The following is a 27552-nucleotide window of genomic DNA, read 5'->3' as shown; positions in this document are numbered from 1 at the left end:
AAGGCAGGAGGATTGGTTGAGGCCAGGAGTTTGAGACGAACCTGAGCAAGAATGAGACCCCATCTCTACAAAAAAACACAGAAATTAGCTGGGCGTGGTGGCACACCTGTAGTCCCAGCTACTAGGGAAGCTGAGGCAGAAGAATGGCAAGTCACTTCTATTTTAAGGAATGGAAGAGCAAATGAGAAAGCTCTCAAAGGAGATTTGATACAGTTACATAACTCTACAGCAGTGGAGGATTCCCGTTAAACGTTTAAAGGGTATGCTTTTAGTGAGTAATAAAAAGGGATGTGACTACCCTATGGGGCAGAGGTTTTGTTTTTTTCTGGATTGCTGTACTTCACCTTCAACTTTTTATTATGAAAACTTTCAAATATGTAGGAAAGTTTTAAGAATGGTATGAACATTGTGTACCCTCCACCTAGATTTAATTATTGACATTTTGCCATACAGTTGGTTCTGTAACACATGTTTTGTGTGTTCTTAGTGTGACTCAGCTGAGTGCATTCTGTTTACCTGTTTATTCTGAGGAAGTCACATAAGTACATAGAAGCCACCACAGTATGCAAAATTGCACAATAGAAACCACAGGAGTTGGGAAGCATTGTTAGGAACACAGCACAAAAACTTAAGCAACAAAAAAACCTAATAAAAACAGTTTTACACATTAAATGATTAAATACTATATGAAACACAGCACCTTACCTTGAAAAAAAACTGTAAAGCTTGCTTATGGAAATGTTAAGAGGGTTGCACCTAATGTTACTATGAAGGAGGGTTCATAGTAGGAGGGTTATCTGAAAAATGACATGGTAACACCATGTGTGGATGGGTGTGGCTCATAACAATGGATGGGTGTATCTACATGTTTTGAGTTGTATGTGTTTTAGTGTAATTCAGCTGAGTGCATTCTGTTCACCTATTCTAAAGAAATCACATAAGCAAATGTGAAGTTAGCATTTTGCTCAAATAGTTCACTAATTGCTGCTTTGGAACCAATTCATGTTTTCAAAACAAGCATTGTAACTTAACTAATACACTTTTGAATCATTTGAAAGTAAGTTTAGACTTAAACTGTGTATTCAAATGAGGACATTTTCATGTAAGAACAGTTTTGTAATATCTAATACCCGATTTTGTTTTTTGAGATGCAGTCTTGCTCTGTCACCCAGGCTAGAGTGCAGTGGCATGATCATAGCTCCCTTCAGCCTCAAACTCCTGGGCTCAAGCCATTCTCCTGCCTCAGTCTCCCAAGGAGCTGGGAATACAAGCACACACCACCATGCCTGGCTAATTTTTCTATTTTTTGGAGAGATGGTGTCTCGCTCCTGTTCAGGCTGGTCTTGACCTCCCAGGGTGCTAGGATTACAGACATGAGCTACCTCGCCCAGCCCTGTATTCAGATTTTTCTAACTGTCCCCAGAATGTCTTTCTCATGTTTTAAACCAAGATCCATTTGATGTTTACACATTGCATTTAGTTGTTGCGTCTTACCGGTCTCTGATCTACACTCACGAACTTCAACTTTTTTTTTTAAGAATCCAAGCGTATTGTCTGTCTCTCATCTGGATTTCATCTTATGTGACATGTTTCTCTCTTTCCCATAAAAATCAAAAATTAGCTCTAAAGAGGTTACATAAACTTTTGGCAAGAATATTTTATAGGAGATGATGTATGTGTTGTAGTATGTCTGCCTTAAGGTGCTCCAGAGAAACAAGCAATAGGATATAGAGAAATATCTCTGGGAAGATTTATTGAGTTGCAGCTCACACCAAGAAGTCTCATAGTATGCCATCTGCAAACTGGAGACTTAGGAAAGTTGATATAGTTCAAAGGCCTGAAAGCCAGAGAGCCAATGGTGTAGATTCTAGTCAGGTGTGAAGGCCAGAGAATTAGGAGTTCAGAGGGTATGTGTCTCCTACTTCAGCAGAGAATGAATCCAACTTTCCCCTGCTTGCTTCTCTTAAGGCTCTCAACAGATTAGAAGATGCCCGCCAACATGGGGGGCAGGAGGCGCTATTCTCTTCGCTTTACTCAGTCCACCAATTCAAATGTTAAGCTCTTCAAGAAACACCCTCAGACACTCTCCCCTGCCAATGTTTTTTGAAACAAGGTCCCTGTTGCCTAGGCTGGAGTGCAATGATCAAAGTTCATTGAGACCTTGAACTCCTAGGCTCAAGTGATCATTGTGCCTCAGCCTCCTGAGTAGCTGGGGCTACCGGTGCACACCACCATGCCCAGCTAATTATTTTTTGTAGAGACCAGGTCTTAAACATGTCCAGACTTATCTCAAACTCCTGGGCTCAAGCAATCTTCCTACTTTGGCCTCCCAAAGTGCTGGCATTATAGGTGTGAGATACTGCATCTAGTTAAGTTGGACATTTAAACTTATGAAACTAATGGGGAAAATTTTAATGCAGAGTAAGCTTTAAAATGTCTGTAGCCTTTACATTGTGAATAGCAGGAAAAAAATAAAATTTTTCTTCTAGTATTAGAAAAATATCTTAATACTTAAGCTAAGAAGTTGCTCGCAACATTGACATGAAATTCTGACATATATCTTGGATGTTTCATTCTCATCTTAATCATAAATATCAACTAACAATCATGTTGGAACTACATTGTTATTTAATTGCAACCATAGGTTGGCAACAAATCCAGCAACAAAAACCAGTGCAAGTATTCTGGGAGAATCAATCCTGTAAGAGGAATTTATAGGAAAGAGTGTATTCCATTATTTATAAATCATGTGCTATAATCCTTTATATCTGTAAATCTTAGGAGCTTAATCTGTCTCACACACACTGTACCCCCAGAGAGCCAGTGGTTGACCATTTACCACTGGCTGACAGCCTCCAGCCACAGCACCTTTGAAATCCTCCAGTGTTCCATCTGAGAACATGCTCTTCCCAGGAACACTAGCCAGTGACTGAGATGGCAGGGCCAGTAGTATCTGGACATTTCTGCTCATTATAGAACTCATCTAGAACAATCTTTGTGCTGGAGCTCTCTTGAGCTGGCTGAGACTTTTTCAGAGCTGCACTGTAATTTGAACCTCCTCTACCCAATTCTCCCCTGCCCCTTTTCTAAGGTGTCCAACTATATCTTGGCCTGAGGTCTTTCCTTCTCCTCTCTTATCTTTCACCAGAATTTCCCCCAATAAATCTCTTTGCACTTTTAACTCCTTGGTGTTAGCTTCCTGGAGGACCCAAACTGACGGCAAAAAGAAAGACAACCCAAATCCAAACGGAGATAATGTTAATAGTGCAGATTTACAGATTAAATTTATAGTATACCTTGTCTGTAACCATTACATCATGAATAGTCCGAGAAATTGGGGAAAATTCTTCCAATATTGGGAAACTAGTATGTTTCTGCAGAGAATACTATTCAGGAATTGAAGAGACCACTAATGTGCAAACAACATGGATGAATCTCAAAAAATCATAAACCCAGTATGCTGAGCAAAAGAAGCAGAGAGCAAAAAGAGCACACATTGTAGTTTTCCATTTATATGAAGTTCTAGAGTAGTCTAGGAGGTAGAATGGAGAATAAGGGATCTTTGTGAGATGATGGAAATGTTTTATATCTTAATAGGGGTATGATTTTATGGATGTTAACATTTGTCAGAATTCATCTATACATTTAACATATTTCATTGTATATATGATACATTGCAATACAAAAGTGCAAAAACAATTCTTCCTATGATGTAAGATGTCACCTTCTTGTAGATATATTTCTACTGTATATATTTTGAGGCTGGATGGCTGCATGAACTCATGAACTGAACTGAAACTTCTGTTCTACATAAACACACATGTCCTCCACACGCATTCCATTTTATTATTTTAATCTTCCATTTGCAGTGCTTCAGCATGTGGACCTGTTTTGCTGTTTTGGGGTCAGATTTATACCAAATCCCAGGAGAGGCACGTGCAGCCACAGAGTTGCATGTGGCTGACTGTAAGTTGCTTACCCTGGTCACTTGGCCGTACACACCTCATAGGCTACCAGCTCTGGCGTCTGATCAGAACTCAGCCGGCAGCTGTTTCAGCGTGTGAAGCAAATGCTCAGTCTAAACAAAGGGCAGCCTGAAGCAGGTGGGGAGTGGAGGATTTTGCAGGTGTTCACACTCCAGACAGGCGAAGAAGGAAGGTTTGGTAAGATAGGCTCAAATCTAAGCTATTCTAAGCTATGAGTCGAATTTAGACGACTCGCGCTACATACGAGGAAAATACTGTAACTTTATGGCAGTGATGGCGCGTTGTAGGGCCCGGGCCGGCAGAGGCTTAAAAGGAGCATCTAAGCCAGGCCCAGTGGCTCACGCCTGTAATCCTAGCACTCTGGGAGGTCGAGGTGGGCAGATTGCTCGAGGTCAGGAGTTCGAAACCAGCCTGAGCTAGACCCTCCCCCTCTACTATAAAAATAGAAAGAAATTAATTGGCCAACTAATATATATATATAAAATTAGCCGGGCATGGTGGCACGTGTCTGTTGTCCCAGCTACTCGGGAGGCTGAGGCAGGATTACTTGAGCCCAGGGGTTTGAGGTTGCTGTGAGCTAGGCTGACGCCATGGCACTCACTCTAGCCTGGGAAACAGAGCGAGACTCTGTCTCAAAAAAAAAAAAAAAAAAAAAAGCGTCTGCCTCGGCCTCAGGAAGTAGGGGCCTGAGTAGCGGATGCCTGAGGGCTGGGCCTCGCCTATCTACAGCCACGTGGTACAGAAGGCAGGAGCCATTTGAAGCACCCAAATCCCAGGTAGAAGAGATGATGGGGGTGACGTGAGGATGGTTGTTTCTGTGGTCACTTTTGGGCACTGTCACGCCGATGAACCCAAAACAAACGCCGAGCTCCCACTACCTACGTTGTCTCTCACTAGTGGGAGGGCCAGCGCCTCACAACTCTGGGCTTTTATTGGTCAGGTCAAGAAAACCGCGAGAGGGACAACTAGCAGCCTCCTTCTGATTGGTCGATTTCTGCTAGCTCTAAAGTCAATCAAAGTAGAATGTACGACCCTCCTTCCTAGTCCTGGGTTCCCAGGGGAGCCATGTTAGGTAGCCGGAGGCAAACCGTACACAATTCTGAGACTACCACACTGTATCCCCCTGCTTTCTTCTGTCTCCGCCTAACATGTTACTTCAGTTAATAAAAATGTGCTCTTCACAAAACGAGTTGTCTCATTAATATAATGTAAGAAGTCTGCGTTTAGGCCGTTAGACGCAAAGGAGAATAGGTGCCCCGTTAAGCCTGCCAACCTTCTAAACTAGCGAACACTGAACACCGACTCCCACTATCTAGTAAGCGCCCGACTCGGGTCTCTGGCAGCGTGCGAGGATTTTGTGTGACTTTTGGTCCATCGCGGCCCCTGTAGCATCCCTAGTTACCGCGCCCCTAGTAACCACCCATCTCAAGCAGGGAGCCGCCAAGTCGCCAGAGGCCGCGCCAGCTTACCCGCCCCGGGCCAGCGCGGGCGCTCAGGCCTCGGAGGCGGGGTAATGGCCGCTTCGCACCCAACAGCAAGGCGCACGGCCTCCAGTTTCCTAACCCTGGCCAATCCCAACACTGAAGCGCAGGTCGCTCAGTACGAACGTAAAGACCCCTTAGAGGACCTGGCGACTGCAGCGGCGATCTTGGACGATGATGATGAGAACTGGGTGCAGCCCGCGGGGACGTCGGTAATGCCGGGGCGAGACCTGGGCTGGGACCTAGTGCTGGCTGGGAGCAGGCTGGAGAACGTGGTGCCCTGTGCAGATATTCCCTACTGGGTGATCCTGGCCTACCACCTTCTCTCTGCCCACACGGGAAATACTCAAGGTGTTGAAAAGTATTTTAATTTCCACCAAAGAGATTTTTGTAAAATTTCTTGCACAGCATTTATATTACTCTATTTCTAGAGAGTGCAAAGTATAGAATTTTGCTCCCTACTCTCCAGCATCTGTTGGGAATGGATATTTCCTTTTATTTATTTATTTATTTTTACTTGAGAAAAACTGATCTACACCACAGTGGATAACCCATAAAAACTCAGGTGAATTAGCTGTGCTGTCAGATTTGTTATCACCTTAAGGTCTTGGTTATAAGCAGATCTCAACACAATACCTTACAGGTGGGTGTTTAAAACCATCAAGAGTTCAGTGGATAGATCAGACAGATATATATATATATATATATGTATATATATATATATATGTATATATATATATATATATATATAAACAAACATCCAGAGAAGCAAATTACTAAAGTTTCAATGTTTTTTTTTTTTTTTTTTTTTTTTTTTTTTGAGACAGAGTCTCGCTTGTTGCCCAGGCTAGAGTGAGTGCCGTGGCGTCAGCCTAGCTCACAGCAACCTCAAACTCCTGGGCTCAAGCAATCCTGCTGCCTCAGCCTCCCGAGTAGCTGGGACTACAGGCATGCGCCACCATGCCCGGCTAATTTTCTATATATATTAGTTGGCCAATTAATTTGTTTCTATTTATAGTAGAGACGGGGTCTCGCTCTTGCTCAGGCTGGTTTCGAACTCCTGACCTCGAGCAATCCGCCCGCCTCAGCCTCCCAGAGTGCTAGGATTACAGGCGTGAGCCACCGCGCCCGGCTTCAATGTTTTTTTAAACAGCTCTTCAGAGTGGAGTGAGACAGCCTTTTCACTGATCAATTTTCAGTGTCAAATGTGTTGTGGACACCTGTCCACCAGGTGGAGGGCAGAGCCTGCCATCTGCTCTATTTACTTAAAAGATGGGAACCTTGATTTGAAACTAGCAATCTGCAGACATAAACCTCCTTATCTCCAGTTAAACTTTCTTAATACCATATGTCCAAAGTTTTTTCAGACACAAAACATTATGGTTTAGGGCTAATTGAAATCACTGGATATTTTGGAATTCTAATTTCTTTAATCTACACTAAAATTATTAGTGAGAAAATTTGTAGCATCACCTTTTGTGGCCAACATTTCACCAACATACAAATAACTTAATGTTATCCAGAGTAAGGCAGATGGAGATGCTGAACATTAACCAGAGTCAGAGTCCTAGGGCCAGTTTTGTTCATGATAAAGCTACTCCACAACATGATTTGCAGTAGGCAACAAAAGATGCAAAGTGATGCAGGAAAAAGCTTTGAATGGAGGAAAAGGATTTGGAGTCCTGTTTTGGATCCATTCTCTGCCACTTGCTAGGCGATGTTAGGATGTAAATTCCCAATATCTGTTTCCTTACTTGTAAAGGAACTATAATAATTTTCTTTCTTTCTCATCTTACTTGGCTGTTCTGAGAACCAAATGAGAAAATGTGTCTCATCTAAAGAGCAATTTATATATATTAGTAATAATTATAACAACTGCTAGTGGGACTGTCATTTGAACTATTTCCCTAAAGATTAAATTCCACTTTGGCTTGCTTTGGTAGAGGAGTCAGTCATTTCTATAATTGGAGTTATGTTACTATTTCCAGAGTGGCTGTTAAATTGCAAATTTGTATTAGAAACTGTTATTATCTTTAGGGAGATCAGTTTGTACAATGAGCTAATTTCAACAGGACAGGATCCTATAAAAAACACAAGGAAGCTAAGTGTTATGAGTTTGAGACTGTTCTGAGACCAATACACCTGAAGAATCCCAATGAAACCTGAGTAAGCTGCCACCATAGGCTTCATAGCAGGAGGGCACTAGGTCTGGGGAAAAAGCACTGAAAAGGCAGGAAAGAATATGCAGGAGCCAGACTTTGCTGTCTTCACAGGTTGGCTTGGGCTTCCAACTTGATTTTTAAAGGTTATTTTGTCTCAACTTTACCATCTGTAAAATGTAGTAAATTCCAATACTGTACCCACTACACAAGATGATTAGAGAACGAACTATCACAATAGGTCTCTTTCAGTCCTTAGTTGTGGCAAAACCAGACCACTCATCCCACCCATCCCACCCCATGTCTGCACCATCCCCCACACAGCTTCCCTGCCCTCCAGCACACACACACACACACACACCCCTTGCAGGATTCTCTGCCCATACTGGGCACTGATGCATGTTCCTTGAATCTAGCCTTAGTTGGAGATACCACTTCATAGAACTTGTTATGTGGCTGATGATGACATGGGTAAAACAATATTCTATAATTCACAGTTTAAAATTTTCACTGGATATCCTAATGGGGCAACCTTCTCATTTATTAAGTGCTGATCATTGACTATTCAGTGGTGAATGAAACAGACATAGGTCACACCCTCACAGAGTTTCCAGGCTGGTGAGGGAAGTGAGACAAAAACTAAACAGTCAAATGACTGTAAGATGGAAAATGTTGGGAAAGAAATGAACAGGCTACTATGATTTTAAAAAGGAATGGTAGGGAACCTACTTAACTGAGTTATTAACATTTAGGTCCATGCCTGACGGATGAGAAAGAATAGCCATTTGAAAAGTGGGAATGGGAAGAGCATTCCAGGTAGAAGAAACAACACATGCAGAGGCCCTATGGCAGGAAGAGAAAGAGCTTTGTGTGATTAAGGATCTAAAGGAAAGCCAGCAGAACTGGAAAGGAGAGAGGGAAAGTGGGAGAAGATGAGATTAAGGAGGTGAACGGGGCCTGACCATTCAGGGCCTTGTAGACCAAAGTAAGGAGTTCAGGTTTTATTGGCTGTATAGTGTGAGGTCCTTGAAGGCTTTTAAGAGATAAGATATGTTCCTATTTACATTTTTAAAAAGATCAACTTGTTGGGTTTATGGAGAATGATTGGAAGGTTTAACAAAGCAGAAGTTAGACTGGTGAGGAGGCTGTTGCAGTAATTCACTTTCAGAGGCAATGGATTTAAGAGTTCAAGGGGATGGCAATAAGCAGACATTTCTTTAGAATAGATAGGACTTACTGTTGGATTGGATGTGAGGGCCAAGGAGGAAGAGGAAGAAACCAGGGATGCTCATTCCTAGGTTTCCAGGTAGAACAGCTACATGGAATGTAATGCCACCTACTGAATTGGGGACAATTAGGGAGGAATACGTTTGAGAGGTGGGCAAGAATTAAGGTTTCAGTTTGAACATGGTAAATTCAAGATGCCTGTGAAACTCCCAAGTGGAAATGTCTAAGAAGATGTTGCGCCTATGAAACAAGTCCTCTGGGGTTGGGGCTGGAACATTCTAAAACAGCAGTAATGGATGAGATCACTTAGGGAGTGAGTGCAAAAAAAGGAGAGGGGGCCTAGTACAGAGCTCCTAAGAACCTCAGCATTCAACAGTCAGGTTCAATATCAGGAGAAAAGGGGACAAAGAGATGAATGAGCAATTGCTGTGGTAGGAGGAATATCACAAGAATGTGGAGGTCTCACATTGATTGTTTTTAACATTGAAGGAAAGGGGACATTTCATCCCTAAAATGGGAGGAAAAGAGAAAAGGGGCAAAAGGAATAGTTCCCTCTGATGGCTTCTGTTTTCCCAAAGAAATGAAAAAGTTATCAGTGGGTAGTTGGGAGGGTGCAGGTGGGTGCTATTACAGGAGCAAGGGAAAAGTAGCAGCAGAGCTGGGGAGAGTGGAGAGCCCTCTTCCAGCAGGAACCCGGAGGAGCCAGGCAGGCCAAGTGTCTGTTAGACATTGTTCAGTGTTTCATTTAGTATTTTTTTGTTTTTTTGAGACAGAGTCTCACTTTGTTGCCCAGGCTAGAGTGAGTGCCATGGCATCAGCCTAGCTCACAGCAACCTCAAACTCCTGGGCTCAAGCAATCCTTCTTGCCTCAGCCTCCCAGGTGGCTGGGACTATAGGCATACGCCACCATGCCCAGCTAATTTTTTCTATATATATTAGTTGGCCAATTAATTTCTATTTATAGTAGAGACAGGGTCTCACTCTTGCTCAGGCTGGTTTCGAACTCCTGACCTCAAGCAATCCACCCGCCTTGGCCTCCCAGAGTGCCAGGATTACAGGCGTGAGCCACCGAGCCTGGCCTTCATTTAGTATTAATATTCACAAAACATTCTTTTCTTTTTTTAAAAGTTACATTTCAATTATGTCAATAGTACATGAACACATTCTCCTTTTAAAGTATCAAGTGTTACATATGTGGTATAGGCCCTTTTAACATCTCTCCCCTAAAAAAAAAGAAAATCTGGGTAACCACTCTCTCCCCATTGGTAGCCACTGTTTTGAAAATAATATGTATTCTATTCTTCTGGGCTTTTTTTCTATCTCCTACATATATAATTTTTAAATATATGGTAGTACACTATAATTCTGCAACTTGCTTTTATCTTTTATCATTTATTGGTGGTCTACCCATGTTGGTATATATAGATCTGCCTCATTCCTTACAAATTTTTTCCAATGAAAAGCATTTTTTTTAAAATAAAAATTCCAGAATTGCAGATGAAACTATATAAACTACAATGCAAACAATTCTTCATGGGTGCTGAGTACTAATGAAGCAACAGGTGCTGGAAGGATTCATCATCTAAATGGGTCAAGCCAGTCTAGGGAAGATTATCCTCTTATCTAGTAGCTGCATTTACATCATTCCACAAAAAGCTGAACAACTGAAGGAAGAGAGTACTGTTTTAGGCTCTTGGAAAAATAATGTCTATGGCTTAGGTTATTTGATATAGTAAATGTTTTCTGAAGGGAGACAATTAAAGATGAAATTAGAATTGGAAGCTACTTATTAGCTATTCATCAGTTTTAGGTAAAACACTGTGAGATCAGTATTAAGCTGCAAATGGAATAGGTATAGTGCAAGATCAGTGCATAACTATAATTTATCAGACCTACCGCATCTCTTCAGAAGCTACTCATCCCTGTATGTCTTTTTCAGACAATTCTTCCCATACCAAATAAATTTGATCCTTCTTGTGTAAATGATTGCTATAAGACCTTTTAAGAGATATTCTAAAAGAATGAATGGGAGCACATAGATGCTTTTGCCTAAAAACAATTCTTTGGAATACCCTCTCGTTTTAATTATAGTTTTTGGAACATGGGCCTTTTTCTTAGTACTCAGTAGAATATAGCTCTTTAGAGTGGCCAATTTTTTGTTTGTTTGTTTGCATAATTCAGTCCTTTGTGAAGGAATAACTATTCTCTTCCCTTGGTGAAAACTTATATTTTTTATAACTATACATTCATTTGTTCAACAAATGTTTATTGAATATCTGTCATTGGCCAGGTACTCTTCTAGACACTATAGCCCCCTCACTGCAGCCAGCTTTGCCTTCCTTTACTCTACCTACTTGCTACCAGAGGAATCCTTCTGACCATTACTGACATGTCACTCCTCTGCTTCACATCCTTCAAGGCTCCTGTTGTTTATAGCCTGGCCACCCAGGCTCTTGGCTGGGGCTCTTGACTTGTCTTTTTCATCTTGTTTCCCAACCCCCTGCGTACATATGCCCTGTTCCCCACTCCCATTTGGAACTATTTACTGCTCTCCTAAGCACACATGCCTATTCCTGCCTCTTGTAGCTAAAATCCCTCCCTACTCTTGGGAGGAGCAAGGTATGTCTTTGGAGCCTAACAGACTTGGGATTGAATCCCAGCTCTGCTGCATTCTAGCTGTGTGACTGCAGGCAGGTCACCTAACTCTTCTGAGCCTCAGTTTCCTCATCGAGACTGCCTTTTGATTTGTCATGAAGTAACATATGATGAATGTTCTAGCACTATGCCTCAGATTTCTTTGTTCTTTTTTCACTGCTCCCCTGATCTGGCAAACTCTGTCCTCATCCACCCTTATGTCTCCAGTCTGGCTCACCTCTGTGAATTCTGCCTCTTTGTCTCATAGTCTGATACTGTGACCTATATGGTTACGGGTCTATCTCCCTGCTCAGCTGGAAGCAGCCCATGGGCTAGAATCAGGAGTTCTCTTTCATGCTAAGTCAGCTGTCAATTATTTATGTGTATTTCCTCTCCTAAACTAGCTGGAAGCTTCTCGAAGGTGAAGTTTTTAATCTGATTTGTATCTTTTAGCAGGAAGCTAAATGCTGGATGTCTCCCAAATATTTGATGAATGAGGAAATTAACAAAGTACTCATCCCCCAAATAAGGAAGTAATAGTGAGGAGCACATATAGAAACACCAGCAGATATCAAAGAATTCTCTTAATTGAGTTGTTTGACATATAGAAAGCAGTTCTCTGATTCATAGATTTGTTGATAGCAAATCTCTGTATATCAGTTCTATTGAAGACTTATTTTCTTTCATTTGTTTTCTCTCAGTTACCCCAAGTAATATAACATTGGACTTTTGTACACTGACTTTAGCCCATTTAAAAAAATACCAGGCTAGGCACGGTGACTCACGCTTGTAATCCTAGCTCTCTGGGAGGCCAAGGCAGTAGGATCACTCAAGGTCAGGAGTTTGAAACCAGCCAGAGCAAGAGCAACACCCTGTCTCTACTAAAAATAGAAAGAAATTACTTGGACAGCTAAAAAATATATAGGAAAAATTAGCCAGCCATGGTGGCACATGCCTGTAGTCCCAGCTACTCGGGAGGCTGAGGCAGAAGGATCAGGAGTTTAAGGTTGCTGTGAGCTAGGCTGACACCATGGCACTCTAGCCCAGGCAACACATTGAGACTCTGTCTAAAAAAATATGTATATATACCATATTTATAACTATTATTTATAATTGACTCTTCTGAATTTTTCTTTTGGGAGAAGCTAAACAGATTTATTTTCTAGAGTCTTATCAGATTTGAGCTATAATTTTCTGTAGCAATTTTTTTTTAATCTGTTTTTTGAATCTTTTTAATTTTGAATCTGTTCCAGGCAGTAGGCTCAATGTTAAACCATGATTGGCAGCCTTTTATGCATAGTATCATAAATAATTTCAACTGTTTCTCAACTTAGAACATATTAAAATTTTTACATTCATGGAGAAAATGTGGTTTTATCTCTTTAGTTGCTTCAGTTAAAAGAACTGAAAGGTATGTAAAAGGAGCGAGGGAAAAAGTCCAGTCAGATCCTTCCAGGCATGACCTGTATATAGAATAACTACTACCTTCTTGTTCCTTTGTCACTCCCAGAGTCCCTGTCACCCCTGCTTTTGTGTCACAGGGGCAGCTGTTTTGAAAGTCCTTCCCACCATCTCCCATGCTCTCTTAGTCCTTCCTGAGGTCCCACCCTATGGTGGGAGGGCTTCTCTCAGGCTCCTTGATAAGCCATGAGAACCTTGTCCCACCCCCAAGCCCCCCTTTTCCCCACCATCTCTCCATTGGCACATCTTTGGACCATACTCAGGAGCCCAGCTGAAGGGAGGGCTTGGGCAGTGGTTGCTTGTTTTGCAGGAGGAACTGTGTTCCTCTGCATCGCAGTTAAAACTTACAACTCAAAAGAGGCTCCTTATACAAACCCTTTGTAAAGAGTGGTTTGATTCTGTCCTATTAGAGTATGATGATAATGGGTTAAACCTTTTGTTGATTTATCTGGGAATCCAGCCATCCTTTATCAAGTGGATTGATGGCATATATTTTCTGGCAGTTTTTTTTGCTCTCTCTTATTCTTAAAATATCATTGGGGTGCTGGGTGTAGTGGCTCACGCCTATAATCCTAGCACTCTGGGAGGCCGAGGTGGGAGGATTGCTCAAGGTCAGGAGTTTGAAACCAGCCTGAGCAAGAGCGAGATCCTGTCTCTACTAAAAATAGAAAGAAAATTAGTTGGACAACTAAAAATATATAGAAAAAATTAGCTGGGCATGGTGTCATGTGCATGTAGTCCCAGCTACTCGGGAGGCTGAGGCAGGAGGATCACCTGAGCTCAGGAGTTTGAGGTTTCTGTGAGCTAGGCTGACACCACAGCACTCTAGCCCGGGCAACAGAGTGAGACTCTGTCTCAAAAAAAAAAAAAAAAAAAAAAAAAAAAAATATATATATATATATATGTATCATTGGGGGAAAATATACATAGCCCATAAGTAACTTACAACCTAACTAGGTGGACTCTTTAAGAAGCAGCATTTGGATAAGTGTCAGCTTAATTTGTTTTTCAGTTCCAAACACTGCATAACAGATTTTTCTCCCCCACCAGGCTGATTTTTACACCAACTTTTCTGGGGTGAATGAACATACATCAATAAACTATAAGGACTTTGTTAACTTTTCTGATATTTTCCAATCTAATGAAGAATATTTCAAGAAACTAGAAGAACTGAAGACTGCCCACATAGAAAGTATGGCAAAATTAGAGAAAATGTACCAGGATAAATTAAAGATAAAGGGAGTTCAGCCAGCGATGGTCAAGGAAGATACTGTTAGTGACTCTTCTGGGTAAGTTTGTACTCAATATCATTTGTGGGCTATAAACATGTATACTTGAAAGTGCAGAACAAAGTTATTTCAGAATATTTTCTCTTAAATATTCCTTTGTACTCATAGGTGCATTTCACAGAGGTGGAATTTTATTCAAAATGTTTAATGATTTATAAGTTTACTAGGTGACCTCTTGTTTTGAGAGGCATTTGGTGGCCATTTGGTCTTTTCTCTCTGACCTACCATTCATAGAACTATAGAAATGTATCAAAATACATAGTCTGGACCATTTTAAATGATGAATATTAAAGTTTAATTTTAAAAGCTCTTTATAATATGTGGATTAACATGAGTTCATTAATGATCCAGTACAAAGAGTTTAGCTAGGAGACATGAATCTGATTTATGTTTTCAGGACAGTGTGCAATTTAGAGACCCATTTCTGCTGTGAACTCACTTTAAAACTTGAGACAATTCACCTAGTCAGTCAGCGCCGATTGTGTGTCTTCTGTGTGCCAGACCATGCCTGGGCACTGTCCCCAGTACCCAAAAGCATGAAAAACAAGATACTCTACAGCCTGAGCAAGAATGAGACCCTGTCTCTACTATAAATAGAAAGAAATTAGCCAAACAACTAAAAATAGAAAAAATTAGCCGGGCATGGTGGCACATGCCTGTAGTCCCAGCTACCCGGGAGGCTGAGGCAGGAGGATCGCTTGAGCCCAGGAGTTTGAGGTTGCTGTGAGCTAGGCTGATGCCATGGCACTCTAGCCCAAGCAAGAGAGTGAGACTCTGAAAAAAACAAAACAAAAAAACAAGTTACTCTTAAGGAGCTCAGAGATTCGCCAAGAGGCAAAAATAGCATTACAACATCATGTACCAAGGTGTTATAGAAACAGAAGAAGAAGCAGTTTATCATGCCAAAGTGTTGGTAGAGGGATGTAGGCAAGAATTTTCCACAAAAGTGTCACATCCAAGTTCAGTCTTGAGGGAGGAGTAAGACGTGCAGCAGATACAGGAAGCAAAGGGTGGCCTTCTAGGCAGCAGAAACCATATACAAAGGCAAGGCAATGTGAGAAATCATAGTGTGTGTGAAGAACTTCACAGAGTTGGTTATCACTTAAGAAAAGTTGTCAGGCGTGATGGGTCACATCTGTTGTCCCAGTTACTAGAGAGGCTGAGGTGGGAGGATGGCTTGAGCCCAGGCATTGGAGGCTGCAGTGAGCTCTGATTGCACCACTGCACTCCAGCCTAGATGACAGAGCAAGACCCCATCTCTAAAAAATAAAAATAAATAAAATAAAAAGAATGGTGATTAAAGGTAGGGAGTGGTCAGAGGTAAGCCTGGAAAGGTAGGCAGGGGCCAGTCTTGAAGGGCTTTACAATCTAGACTTGACTTTGTAGCAATGAGGAATCATTGAAAAGTTTCGAGCAGGAGAGTGACATGATTAGATACATGTTTTTTGGTTTTTGTTTTCTGTTTTTTTGAGACAGAGTCTTCCTTTGTTGCCTGGGCTAGAGTGCCATGGCGTCAGCCTAGCTCACAGCAACCTCAAACTCCTGAGCTCAAGCGATCCTTCTGCCTCAGCCTCCCAAGTAGCTGAGACTACAGGCATGTGCCACCATGCCTGGCTAATTTTTTCTATTTTTAGTAGAGATAGGATCTCGCTTTTGCTCAGGCTGGTCTAGAATTCCTGACCTCAAGCGATTCTCCCACCTCGGCCTCCCAGAACACTAGGACTATAGGCATGAGCCACCATGCCCAGCCCAGATATGTGTTTTCAGATGATGACTCTAGAAAGAGTGGAGTAGAAGTTAGACACAAGGAGCCTCTGACATCTCATGTTCCTCCCTTATACACTGAAAGAATCAAACTAGATAATTTATAGGCATCTCCCAGCTTTATTCTAAATAAAAGTGGTAATTTCTAAAAGTCATATCAAAAAAATAAATAAATAAAAGTCCTATCCAGATCCTCCCTCTAACTTATTATACCTTGACCTTAGAAAATATTTAACTCTATCATAATTTTTATATTTGGTCACATACAATTGAAAGTATAATCTAATTATTCTTCTTACTTAGATCTGTATCAGAAAAGAACTCCTGTCACCCTGTCTCCTTAAAGGCATCGCTTTCTGAGCCTGATTTAGGCCAGTCTTCCTCCTTGTATACTTCTTCCTCTGAAGAGGAATTGTCCAACCAAGAAAAAGAGTATCCTGGGAAAGATAGAATGACCTTTGCAAAGGAGCTCATCAACAACATGTGGACAGACTTTTCTGTGGAAGATTACATTCAGTGTAAAAATACTGACTTCAAAGCAGCTGGAAAAAAAAGGAAGAAACCAAAAAAATGGGTGCCCACAATTACAGTACCTGAGCCTTTTCAAATGATGATTAGAGAACAGAAGAAAAAAGAGGCCATGAAATCTAAATCAGACGTTGAAATGGCACATAAACTGCTCGAAAAACAAGAGGAAGATCCAGAGTGTAAGAAGAAATTCCGAGCCAATCCAGTTCCTGAATTTGTCTTTCTTCCCCTTTATCGTGATTTAGTCAAGCAAAAGGAAGAGCGGAGGAGGGCTCAGAAAGAGAAAAACAAAGCAGCTCTTTTAGCCTCACAAAAGCCATTTAAATTTATTGCAAGGGAGGAACAGAAGCAAGCAGCCCGGGAAAAGCAGCTAAGAGACTTTTTTAAGTCTAAAAAGAAGACAAATCGATTTAAAGCCAGACCCTTACCCCAATCTATTTATGCTTCAATTACCAGTGACAAGTTAAAAGAAGAAGAGCTCTGGGAAAACATTAGGGCACAGCTGAGAGCCCAAGAGCTTTTACAGAATTCATCCTCTGGGCCTTGTACGTCAACTTGCAGACCCAGGAACCCCAAGTGTCCAGAACAGGCTGTAAAATCGAAGGGTAAACATAAGGTTAAGTGCCGGACTTCTGATATTGAAGACCTTCCTGAGAGATATCAGAAACAATTCCCAGAAGACAAGTGCCCAAAAGTGTTAACAGTCTGTCAACCATTTGATCTTCGTGCATCTTCTTGTGCATCTACTAAAAGAGAGAAAATTTTGGCAGACATTGAAGCAGATGAAGAAAATTTAAAAGAAACACGTTGGCCTTATTTGTCTCCAAGGCGTAAGTCACGTGCAAGTGCAAAGCCTTCGCCTTGTAGCTGTAACCCTCCAATGTCCACAGAATCTTCCAGAGGACGAGAACAAGCCATAAGGTAAATAATTAGGATGCAGTACTGACTGACTCATAGTTGCTAAACTAGTGTTTGCAGCTCTGTTGATTTTAGGTTGGTGAATTTCAAAACATTAAGAAATTATTATTGAATCTATAGGATATTTTACCATAATATAGAAAATTTTGCCATAGGGAAGTGTTCTAAGAAATGAATGTATTTTCCGTCTCATAAATCTTTGGGTATAGAAAAGGTTACAGTTGACCTTGATATGATTTCTAATTTCACAAGTCAGATCCTTCTCAAAAGGTTGCCTTTTTTCAACCTTTGAATTTATCCCCTGTTAAATCTTTGCTAAACACTGTTCTCATTGGCTTAAAGTGAATTAAGCCTTAGTTTGTTGCCCTCAGGAGATCACTTGAGGAAAAGAAAATGTTGGAAGAAGAGAGAAATCGGATCCTAACTAAGCAGAAGCAAAGAATGAAAGAATTGCAGAAACTCCTGACAACTCGGGCTAAGGCTTATGACTCACATCAAAGTTTAGCTCAAATGTCTAAATCCAGAGTAAAATATCTCAGGTATCACAAAAGAATCCTGGATCTCCAGACCACTGGTTTTCAAACTTTCTTTCTTTTTTGTTTTAAATCAGTAGATACCAAAATATGAACAGATTGAGAATGGTATTAGTATTTTTTTTTGATTCAAGTTTTTATCAGTTACTTATACTCAGCACACATATAACACACAGTCACCTCATGGTGAAAACCAATGTATATACTCACCTCCACAGTAAGAACCATGAAGCTGTGTTGAACAGAAACATTTTCTATTATGGCCATAGTTAATAGCTGTAATCTGATCATCAGCATCTAATCTTTTTCTTTATATTGCTTTGGATTGCACAATAATTACAGTATTGGGAAAAATCTTTTTATTTATTATTTTTTTTAGTTAGTCACAGGACCAGTGCAGAGAAAAACCTTGATTCGCATAAAGCTCTTTTCTTAACAGCTTGTCATATAATCTCAGAGTATTTTTCAATAATAAATAGGTATGTCAAAGAGCTTTGTTCTAAGTTATGCATGAAATCTGAGAACACAAATTAACACATTGAGGTTAATTACCATCAATTATGTCATGTGTTAACACGTGTGTTTATGCTGAGCAGTACTTGTTGTATTTTTGTGATAGTTTCAATATAAAAAATAAAAATATTTGTAGAATCCCTAGAACCCCTTCACAGAACACTAGAATTCTACAGTACAAAGTTTGAAAACCAGTGTTCTAGATGTCACACATAAAAATGTTTATGTTTAAGTAAGAAAATATCTCCCCCAAAGTCAGGTAAGTAATATGATTTATTAATTTTTAATCTGCTTTGTAAGAACCAAAAAATATATGTATTTGCTTTTCATTACTATGAATATTCCTGTATAATGTAGCATTAATTCATTGATAGAGGGAGTTTTATTTGATGCAATAGTACATTCCTTAGAAATGTACTATTTACCCTTAGGAAGTAAACTAGCTTTTTTTTTTTTTTTAATAAAAGGCGAAAGATTTATTTATTTTCAAGAGAAACTAGAGTATAAACTAGCTTTTTCATAACACCAACTTGTGTATAATTAAGCACAATTATCATTTTAAAGTATATTTTCTCTAGTCCATAAGATCTTACTATCTCAGTAGTTTTTGTATATCGGATTTGGGAAAAACAGCATAATTTAATTCATTATAGGATATTTTCCAAAGAGTAAGTATACTTATGGTAAATTAATGTCTTTTGGTTCCTGTTCCTCCTTTCTCTCTTGATGTGTTCTTGTTGAATTATTAATAATTTTGCCACTAACGTTTAAAAGATGTCATTTTGGGGAAAAAAATAAGTGCAAGGTTGTCTCATTTTCAGAAGAAATTCCTTAAAGAGAAGATAGGTAGTTTGGACCAAATTATTTTTATTTTATGCAGTTATAAATGAGATAAGAGGGCATTCTTTCTTCTCTTTGGGCCAGTTTGAAGCCCCTAAATACATTATGCCTTGAGGATTTCAGAAGTCAAAGTATTCAAACTGTTCCCAGGGCATAAAATGTATGTTTTCAAAACCTAGGATTTTTATTCTGCATAAGTTTTTACCAGTCTAGAAAAGGAATTGAAGTTAACTGTAAACTGTGCTTGTAATTTCTGATTTGTCATCTAAGCTAGATGTTATATGTGCAAGTTCTTATTTCTTAGATGACCTTTTACAATTTCATTCCTTTTATTTAATTTTAGAAAGAGTGAAAAGGAAAGGATGAAAGAATATCAACGAGAACTAGAAGAAAGAGAAGAAAAATTAAAAAACAGGCCACTACTATTTGAAAGAGTCGCTCAGGTTGTGTTTATTGGAATTTAAGAGCTATTATCAGCTTTCTTCCCCCATATCTTCAGCTCCTAAATTTACAGTCCATTTTTCTTATGTGTTATGTAATTATTGAGATATATTATTGTCTGTGACAGCTTCATCAAATCAGCCAAGTAAGTAATTTTGCTTAAAATCTGAGCATTGAATCTTGTTGATGAAGCTTGATAAAGAACACGCTGCCTATCCAATCATTCTCAAAATATTAGTTTCACAACCTGTTTTTAATGGCTAGTCTTTTTTCGGTACCAATGTGGTAAAATAGTAAGGTGAGGCTTTGAAGAATTAAAAAAATGAAACAAAATGGCTATTGAATCAGATTTATGTTTTTTTTAAAGTGAGTCTATAATTCAATCTTCTCTATAATTGTTGAAAGTACTAACTTTCTATAGGAAAAATAAACTGGTCTTATGGATGGTGGACTCTGATTTTACTAAATTTACACTCAATTTTACAACTGAGTAAAACTGGAGATTTGTCAATTTCAAGCCATCTTCTTTGTCCTCATAAGGGAGGGGTTTGTTTGGGTGACATGGCTTAACAATAGACAAAATCACTGGAAGTTACAGGTGCTATGCTGTGAATTTCATGCTGTTCCAATTGGACAGTAGACAGTTCGAGGAGGAGCACTTACCTATGGCAGATGAGCATAGGTTACAGGAATGTACTTGTCAGTGACTATTGAGGACAATGGACATATGTTGTAGGTGAATATGCACATTATAGTCTCTCGGTTTGTAATCCTTTTACTTATTGATTTGAATATAATTTTATATAATGCCTCTCATTTTAAAGGGTGGATTTCTTTTAACATCTCAGTTTCAACTTTAGAGAAAAAAATCATTTTAAGCTGTTCTGTATTATACAGCATAACGTGATTGATGTTTGGCTCGAAGATGTTATCTCCAATGCTGAACTGCAAGTCTTTATGTCCACTTCTCTAGTGATCTCTACCTAGATTTCCCATAGGCATCTTGCATTCGTTTTGCCCCCAACTAGATCTATCTCTTGATTTCCTGCTTTGGTTGGGGACATAATTTAGATGACTGGGAGCCACTTTCCCTGCCCATGACCTCCCCAACTGATCATTGAGAGACTTGTCAAGTTTTTTTCCTTAGTAATTTTTAGATCTGCTCTTCCACCATCCGTGATGGTGAAATGCCAGATGAAACCTCTATTATTTTCTTTCTGAATTATTATAATAGTTTTGATTGTCTTTCCACATTGCTCTTTGCAAAGACATCCATTATATCTTCACCTTGCCATTCCCATTCCCCTGCCAAAATGTTAACCCTGGGTAGGCAGTTAATAACCCTTGGTAACAGGGGCAATCATCCTTTCTCATTGATTTCATTCATTCTGATTTTCAATAAATGGTATCAAGGAGTCTTGTCATTAATTTCCCCAAACAATACCATAAGGTAGGTCTCCCTATATTACAGGTAAACAAACTGAAATTCAAAGAAGGTAGGTCACTCATAAGGTTTACGATTAGTAAATAGTAGAACAAGGATTGAATCCCAAATTGATCTGCTTCCAAACACTCAACCCTAAGCTGTCCTCCCTCCTCCTGGAAAATACAATTCTTGCCATGGTATAGACAATCTTCTGTGATCCCTGTTAACCTCTTTAGTCTGTCTACCACTGTACTCTTCCCACCCCACTTCCTCCCCCCATGTATACCCTTTACTTTCAGGACTTTCCAGACTACTAGACAACTAGTTTCAAACTTGAAGTCTTTATTCTTGCCATTCTTTAAACATCCTTAGATCTTCTTCCTGTCTTTACCTATCTCTTGCTCTTTCAGGCCTTAGTGTACAATCACTTCTTGCATTGTTTCTCCGGGTTGAGTTGGGTACCCTTTTCCTCTGTGTTCTTTTAGTAGCCTGTGCACACAGTCTGTCTTTGCTCCTACTGCATTGTTTGGAAATTATCTGTGGAATAATCTCTCTTCCCTTCTAGCTAATTAATTTTAAGGGTTGTTGTCAAATCTTTGAATTTCCAGCACCTAGCACCTAAGACAATGTCTGGCACAGTGGACATGTTAGTAAATATTCGTTAAAACAAAACTAAATGATTATAATCAAATTAGCCAGTTAATGACCTTACATTTTCTTTCTGGGGTTAGCCCAGGCTGCGAGCACTACTTTGACGTATTAGTGATGACTCTCTGCATTAATAAGTGGTTTTGTCATGCTGTGAATTCCCACCATTTCGAAGCACCACAGAAAATGTAGCAAAATAAATGGTGTGTATGAAATTAAACCCATAAAGAAATTTTAAGTGTTGAAAACATGTTTGTTTTATAACTGATATTTCTTCTACTTTTGGCCCTCACATATGCTCTTCCCTTTGCCCATAACTCTTCTTTCCCCATATACTCCCTACCTCTCATGAGGGCTTGTTACAAATTAAGTGTTCAATAATTATTAAATAAATGAAAGAATTAACTAGAAACTAAACTTCTGGTTATAAAAAAAAAGTTTTTTCTCTTCAAACTAGGTACTGATTATAGACAAACTTTCATCATCATCTTGTGTTATTTTAGTTTCTGGAAGAAAAAAAGCTAATCTTTTTTGGAGAGTCTTTGATAGTAAAATAAAATAACCATACAGTTATTTTAATTGTTCCTTTTATTTCATAGTCTTTATAGGTCTTTTGCATGGTAAAATACAGGGGGTGATATTTCCTCCAATTAGGAACAATAATACATTATTCACCTTGATGTAAAATATTAAAAGATTATTAATTCTACATACAGAGTGACTATGGCAGTGAATCACTATTGCTTTGGTTTTGTTAACATCAATTGGGACAGTTTTTTCTTGCAGTCTATTTTGCTGTGACTATTCCTGCTAATTAATAGCTGTTACTGTAATAAATTTACTTGCAACATTATGCATTGCCCATTTATAGCAGTTAATTGTAGTCTCACTGCTATTGAGTGATCCCTTAGTAGAGTATGTCTGTGATTGATTATAGAACAAACCATGTTGTCTTCTTTCTTGGAAATCACATGGTTTATTAACTGAGTAGATGTTAAATTGAATTTTAAACCAAATTCAGATGGAGACTTACTAGTATTAACTTTGATTATTAGTATCTTTTGAATCTCTATATTTAGTTTGCTTAAATCAGAATATACTATTCTTCATGCATTCAGAGTTAGGTTTGGGGTTTCTTTAATCTTTTCTGCAATCTTTGATCATTCTTCTCATTTCTCACTTTGCCCTGCCTTTCTGTTTTCTAAGGCTTGTCTGTTGGTTTTCACAGCCTCTGGATGCATTTTTACTTACTTTTCTAAAAATTGTTGTTATTCACAGTAGGTGCAATTTAGCAGCAGTTTGAGTGCTTCCTTTTTCAGTTTTCCAGAGTATCAGGAAATGCACTGTGATAGTTTTATCCATTGTAGTCATTCTTTGCTATTTTGGTTTCTCCTGTTGAGCACTGGATTCCATTGTCCCTCATTATGCAGGAGTCCCCAGGTTAGGCAAATATCTGACAATCGCATTGCTGAAGTCAGACTTTAGGCCACCTTCAAACTCTAAGATGGCCACTACCACTTAGAACAGCATGATGGAGTGGAAAAGACCTAGGAAAAAGGTTAAAAGACTTGCTTCTGTCACTCACTAGCCTTATGACTTTAAGCAAACCATTTAACCCGGAGGGTGTGGTGGTCTTGGTATCCTAAATTAGAAATTAGGAAATTAGACTGGGTGCTCATCTGTGCCCTTTCCAATATGAGATGCCTACTGGCGCATTGGAACTGGGCCATTCCTAGTCACCTTGCTTTAGTTGGAGATCTAAAGGGCAATTCTTGGCCCTCTACTAGTCTAGATCCATTCACAGAACTTAAAAGTAAAGTTGATCTTCCCTTCCAAAAAAAAGAAAGAAAGAAAAGAAAAAGAAACAAAAGTAAAATCGAGGCACAATTGTGAACCCACTCACCTTGTGGCTCCATAAAACCTGTGGTCTCAAGAACTGTGATGACTTCTGACTTGCTCCAAGTATGACAGGGTCAGCACAACTCCAACAGATCCCAAAGCCAGGAACTGACATTCTAGAGATTGGAACCCAGTTCTAAATCCATATTCTTTTTACTATATCCCTTGGTTCTTCCACAGAGTAAAGATAGCAACACTGATGAGTTTATCATCTTTGATGGGTTGGGGATTTGGTTTACAAATAGTAAAAATTACAGTAAGCACGTAAAAGAACCCTCTGACAACTAGCTCTCACATGAACCTATTTTCTTATTTTTCTAGATAGATACCTTTCTATAGTCTTAAAAGTATATAAAACCTAGATATAGTGAAAAGAATAATTATAGATCAATATGGCTCATGTGGCTACCACCCAAGCTAGCAAATTCTGCTAGACTAGCATTACCAGCATCCCAGAAATCTCCAGTGTGCCCCTCAGATTGCAACTTTCTACCTCTTTCTGAGAGGTAACCACTGTTCTAGCTTTTGAGATAAATACTTTCTTGTTTACCACTTAGGTACCTATCCTCAAACAATATAGTTTAGTTTTGCCTATTTCTGACTTTTATATGAATAGATCATACTATATGTACTTGTTTGTGCTTTGCTGCTTTTGCTCAGTATTACATTTGTGAGAGCTGTGCATGCTGCGGCATATAGCTATAGTTCATTCATTTTCTTTGCTTTATTTTATGTGTTGTATGACTAGATCACAATTTATTTATCCATCCTACTATTGATAGATATTGGGGTAGTTTCCAGTTTGGGGTTATTACAAACAGTACTATCCCAAACACTCTTGTACATGTCTCCTGGGTCACATATGTAGGAGTTTCTCTGGGTCTATTCCAGGGATTATAATTGTTGATCATAGGATATGCATATTTTCAACCACATGTGATTGTTGAACTTAATTTTCACTGGCGCTTTTAACCCATGCATTTTTAATGGAAATTTAAAGTCTTTTGTTCTCATCTAAAAAGGTTTGTCTTTCCTATAGAAAAATGCAAGAATGGCAGCAGAAAAGCATTATTCTAACACGCTAAAAGCACTAGGAATATCTGATGAGTTTGTTTCAAAGAAAGGCCAAAGAGGAAAAGTATTTGAGTACCTCAGCAATCAAGAGATGAAAAGTTTCACTGAAGATAAAGAAAGGTAACATATATAAGATCTGAATGGTTTACCTTTGAAAAAATTCTTACTTGCAGGAAAGCATACTATTCTATGTTGTTTTAAAAAGGTCTTTTATCTAATGGAATACATGGGAACTATTATAAAACATATTGATATTTTAACATGTTTGGCACATTCAAAACATTACATAGGGATGAAGTATTTTGTTTTTAAAGCAAAATAACTTAGATTTCTGGCTGACATAAATAATGAAAATAATAGCTTGCTTTCAAATAAAGTTTAAAGAGTCAATCACTCAAGTTTTGAAATAGATTAGTTCCCAGGAATATTTCATTTCCCAGTTGACACTTTATTTATAGAGTTTTCTTGATAACAATTGGAACTCATGCACTTGAAGACTGGCTACACGGTGGCATACATCGCAAAGGGTCTGTTTACCTTTAAACCAACTTATTTTCCCTTTGAAAGACTGATAAATTTTTTCCTCTAGCTTTAATGAAGAAGAAAAAATAGAAGAAAGAGAGAATGAAGAAGAACATTATCTTGTTGATACCAACAGCCAGGATTCTTGCAAGGAAAAAGATGAAGCTGATGAAGAAAGTGGAGAAGAGAAATCCGTTGAAGAATAAAACTGAATCAGCAAGGCCTCCTCTCTATGCCCTTGCTGTTGTTTATAGTATCGGGGAGTCAGCAGCCACATTTGTGAGGTTAAGAACATCTAGGGGACACCTCCACACTATGCAGGGCAGTTGATTTCGCAAACCCATTTGTAGCCTGAAAGCTGATGGGTCATTGGTCAGTTAGAGTAAGAAAGGCTTTGCCTATTCAGTTGCAGTGATTACTACATGTGGTCTGTTTACAACTGTGATCTTCCTTGTATTTTTAAAAAGTGTTTGAGAATCACAGCTGTCACAAACTGATTAGTTATAAAAATATACATCATTATTTTTGGTGGAAAAAAATGGCTTAGTATTGAAAGCAGAAAGAAGGATTGGCCTTTGGTGATTTCTTTTTTAAGAATTCTCTGCAATGCATCAATCAATAAATATTTTTAAATACATTATTTGCCCATTCTTTTTTTCTACAATACATTTCACAAAATGAATCCTCAAACTTGTTAAGTGATTTAAGTTTCTTATCTGAGCCATTTTAAAAAGTAATAAAATAGAGAAAAATAGATAACTTGCAAATTTACATTCATTTCTGCACTGAGAGTTTACTGTTAAATTATTTAATTTTTATCACTTTTTATTTTTATCCCTAGTTTTAGTCCAAATTTATTTTTTTAAGCCATAGGGTCTCACTCTTTCACCCAGGTTGGAGTGCAGTGGTGTGATCATAGTTCACTGCAACCTTGAATGCCTAGGCATAATTGATCCTCCTGCCTCAGCCTCCTGAGTAGCTGAGACTACTAGTGCACACCACCATGCCTGGCTAATATTTTAATTTTTTGTAGAGACTGGTTCTTGCTAAGTTGCCCAGGCTGGTATCTAGTTCCTGGCCTCAGGTGATCCTTGTGCTTCAGCCTACCAAAGTGCTGGGTTTATAGGCATGAGCCAGGCACCTGGCCTAGTCTGTTTTTTTTTTTAACCCTATGTATTATTACAGATGGAAATAATTATAGTATCTGTGAGTTATAATCTTAATTAGAAGTAAATATCATCCCTTTCATATATAATGAAATTGTGCCTAAAAACTTGTCTAAGGCAGATCTCCAAAGTAATTCAGATTTAACTCTAATGCTAGGCACAGTTGTCCTCAACTTTTTACATATTATTGCAAGCACACTTTGTCCCTGTACATGATGTTAATTTGATTTTTTGAATCTATCATTTTTCTTCTTTAAGCAAATTTTTGTTTTAAAAATTCAAACAAATCATAAACATGTTAAGGATAAGACATTTTCTTTGCTAGAAACAATCAGCATTCTTTAAAAAGATGAACTAATAAAGATGTATATAGTAGCAGTGTTTCCCAGCTGGCAATTTATGCTTTAAATTAAGAAATAAGGTGATTTTTCTCAACCAGGGTCAGATATTTATTTGTAATTTCTTTCCTAGAATTTGTATTAAACTGCTTGTCACTGTCATTTGATTGTAAACTCTTTGAGAGTTGGCACCATTTTAAAATTCATCTTTGTATTCCCTTCCTATTTAGCACAGGATTGTATATATGGGTGGATACTTAATAAAGATTTGAATGAGTGAGTAGGTGAATATGGTTTTTAATTATACTTAAAATTACTTCAAAATGAGTGCACATGGAATTAGAAACATTTCCCTTCCAACTTACAACCTGTGAAACACAATCAACAAATTGTAATAGTATTTGTCTTGAAGGATTCACTCCACATTCTGTCCCTTCTTAATATCATGGGGAAAGTGTGGGCTTTGGTCATGGAATACTTGGCTTCAGGACCAATCTTCAGTATTCTTATCTTTAAAAAATAGGGATAGTACCTATCTTGGGTGACTGTAAGAAAGATTAGATGAAATCATGTGTCAAAAAACTCTTCACAAACTATGATATTCAAATGATAGTGTCAGAGGACAGAATATTCCTGAGGAAAGTTTAATATATTTTAAATGAGATACAAAGTGATTTAAATATTATTTTCTTAGAAATAATTTTT

General features: G+C 38.7%; 1 protein-coding gene across 3 annotated transcripts; it reads left to right on the top strand.

Annotated features, from left to right (window-relative positions):
• The first annotated feature begins 5369 nt into the window (after positions 1-5369).
• FAM161A (FAM161 centrosomal protein A) lies at positions 5370-27127 on the top strand. Of its 3 annotated transcripts, XM_012764864.3 has the most exons (7): positions 5370-5679; positions 13999-14237; positions 16305-17450; positions 17819-17986; positions 19677-19776; positions 24787-24941; positions 25411-27127. In XM_012764864.3, exons 1-7 carry the CDS (start codon positions 5500-5502, stop codon positions 25547-25549), a joined length of 2127 nt encoding a protein of 708 aa, XP_012620318.1. In that variant the 5' UTR covers positions 5370-5499; the 3' UTR covers positions 25550-27127. The 3 variants fall into 3 exon arrangements, with proteins under 3 accessions (XP_012620318.1, XP_012620319.1, XP_075856934.1); XM_012764865.2 differs by lacking the exon at positions 17819-17986 and having other exon boundaries at positions 5371-5679; XM_076000819.1 differs by lacking the exon at positions 13999-14237 and having other exon boundaries at positions 5528-5679.
• The last annotated feature ends 425 nt before the right edge of the window (positions 27128-27552 follow it).

Source organism: Microcebus murinus, chromosome 3 (genome assembly GCF_040939455.1).
Source record: "Microcebus murinus isolate Inina chromosome 3, M.murinus_Inina_mat1.0, whole genome shotgun sequence".
NCBI lineage: Eukaryota > Metazoa > Chordata > Mammalia > Primates > Cheirogaleidae > Microcebus > Microcebus murinus.
The sequence above is the reverse complement of the archived record's forward strand: the minus strand, read 5'-3'. Positions and strand labels throughout refer to the sequence as shown.

Coding starts and splice junctions, on each gene's coding strand:
- FAM161A (XM_012764864.3), top strand. CDS start 5,500: ATGGCCGCTTCGCACCCAACAGCAAGGCGCACGGCCTCCAGTTTCCTA. Junction 17,451..17,818: donor GGACGAGAACAAGCCATAAG/GTAAATAATTAG, acceptor TGTTGCCCTCAG/GAGATCACTTGAGGAAAAGA. Junction 24,942..25,410: donor TTCACTGAAGATAAAGAAAG/GTAACATATATA, acceptor TTTTTCCTCTAG/CTTTAATGAAGAAGAAAAAA.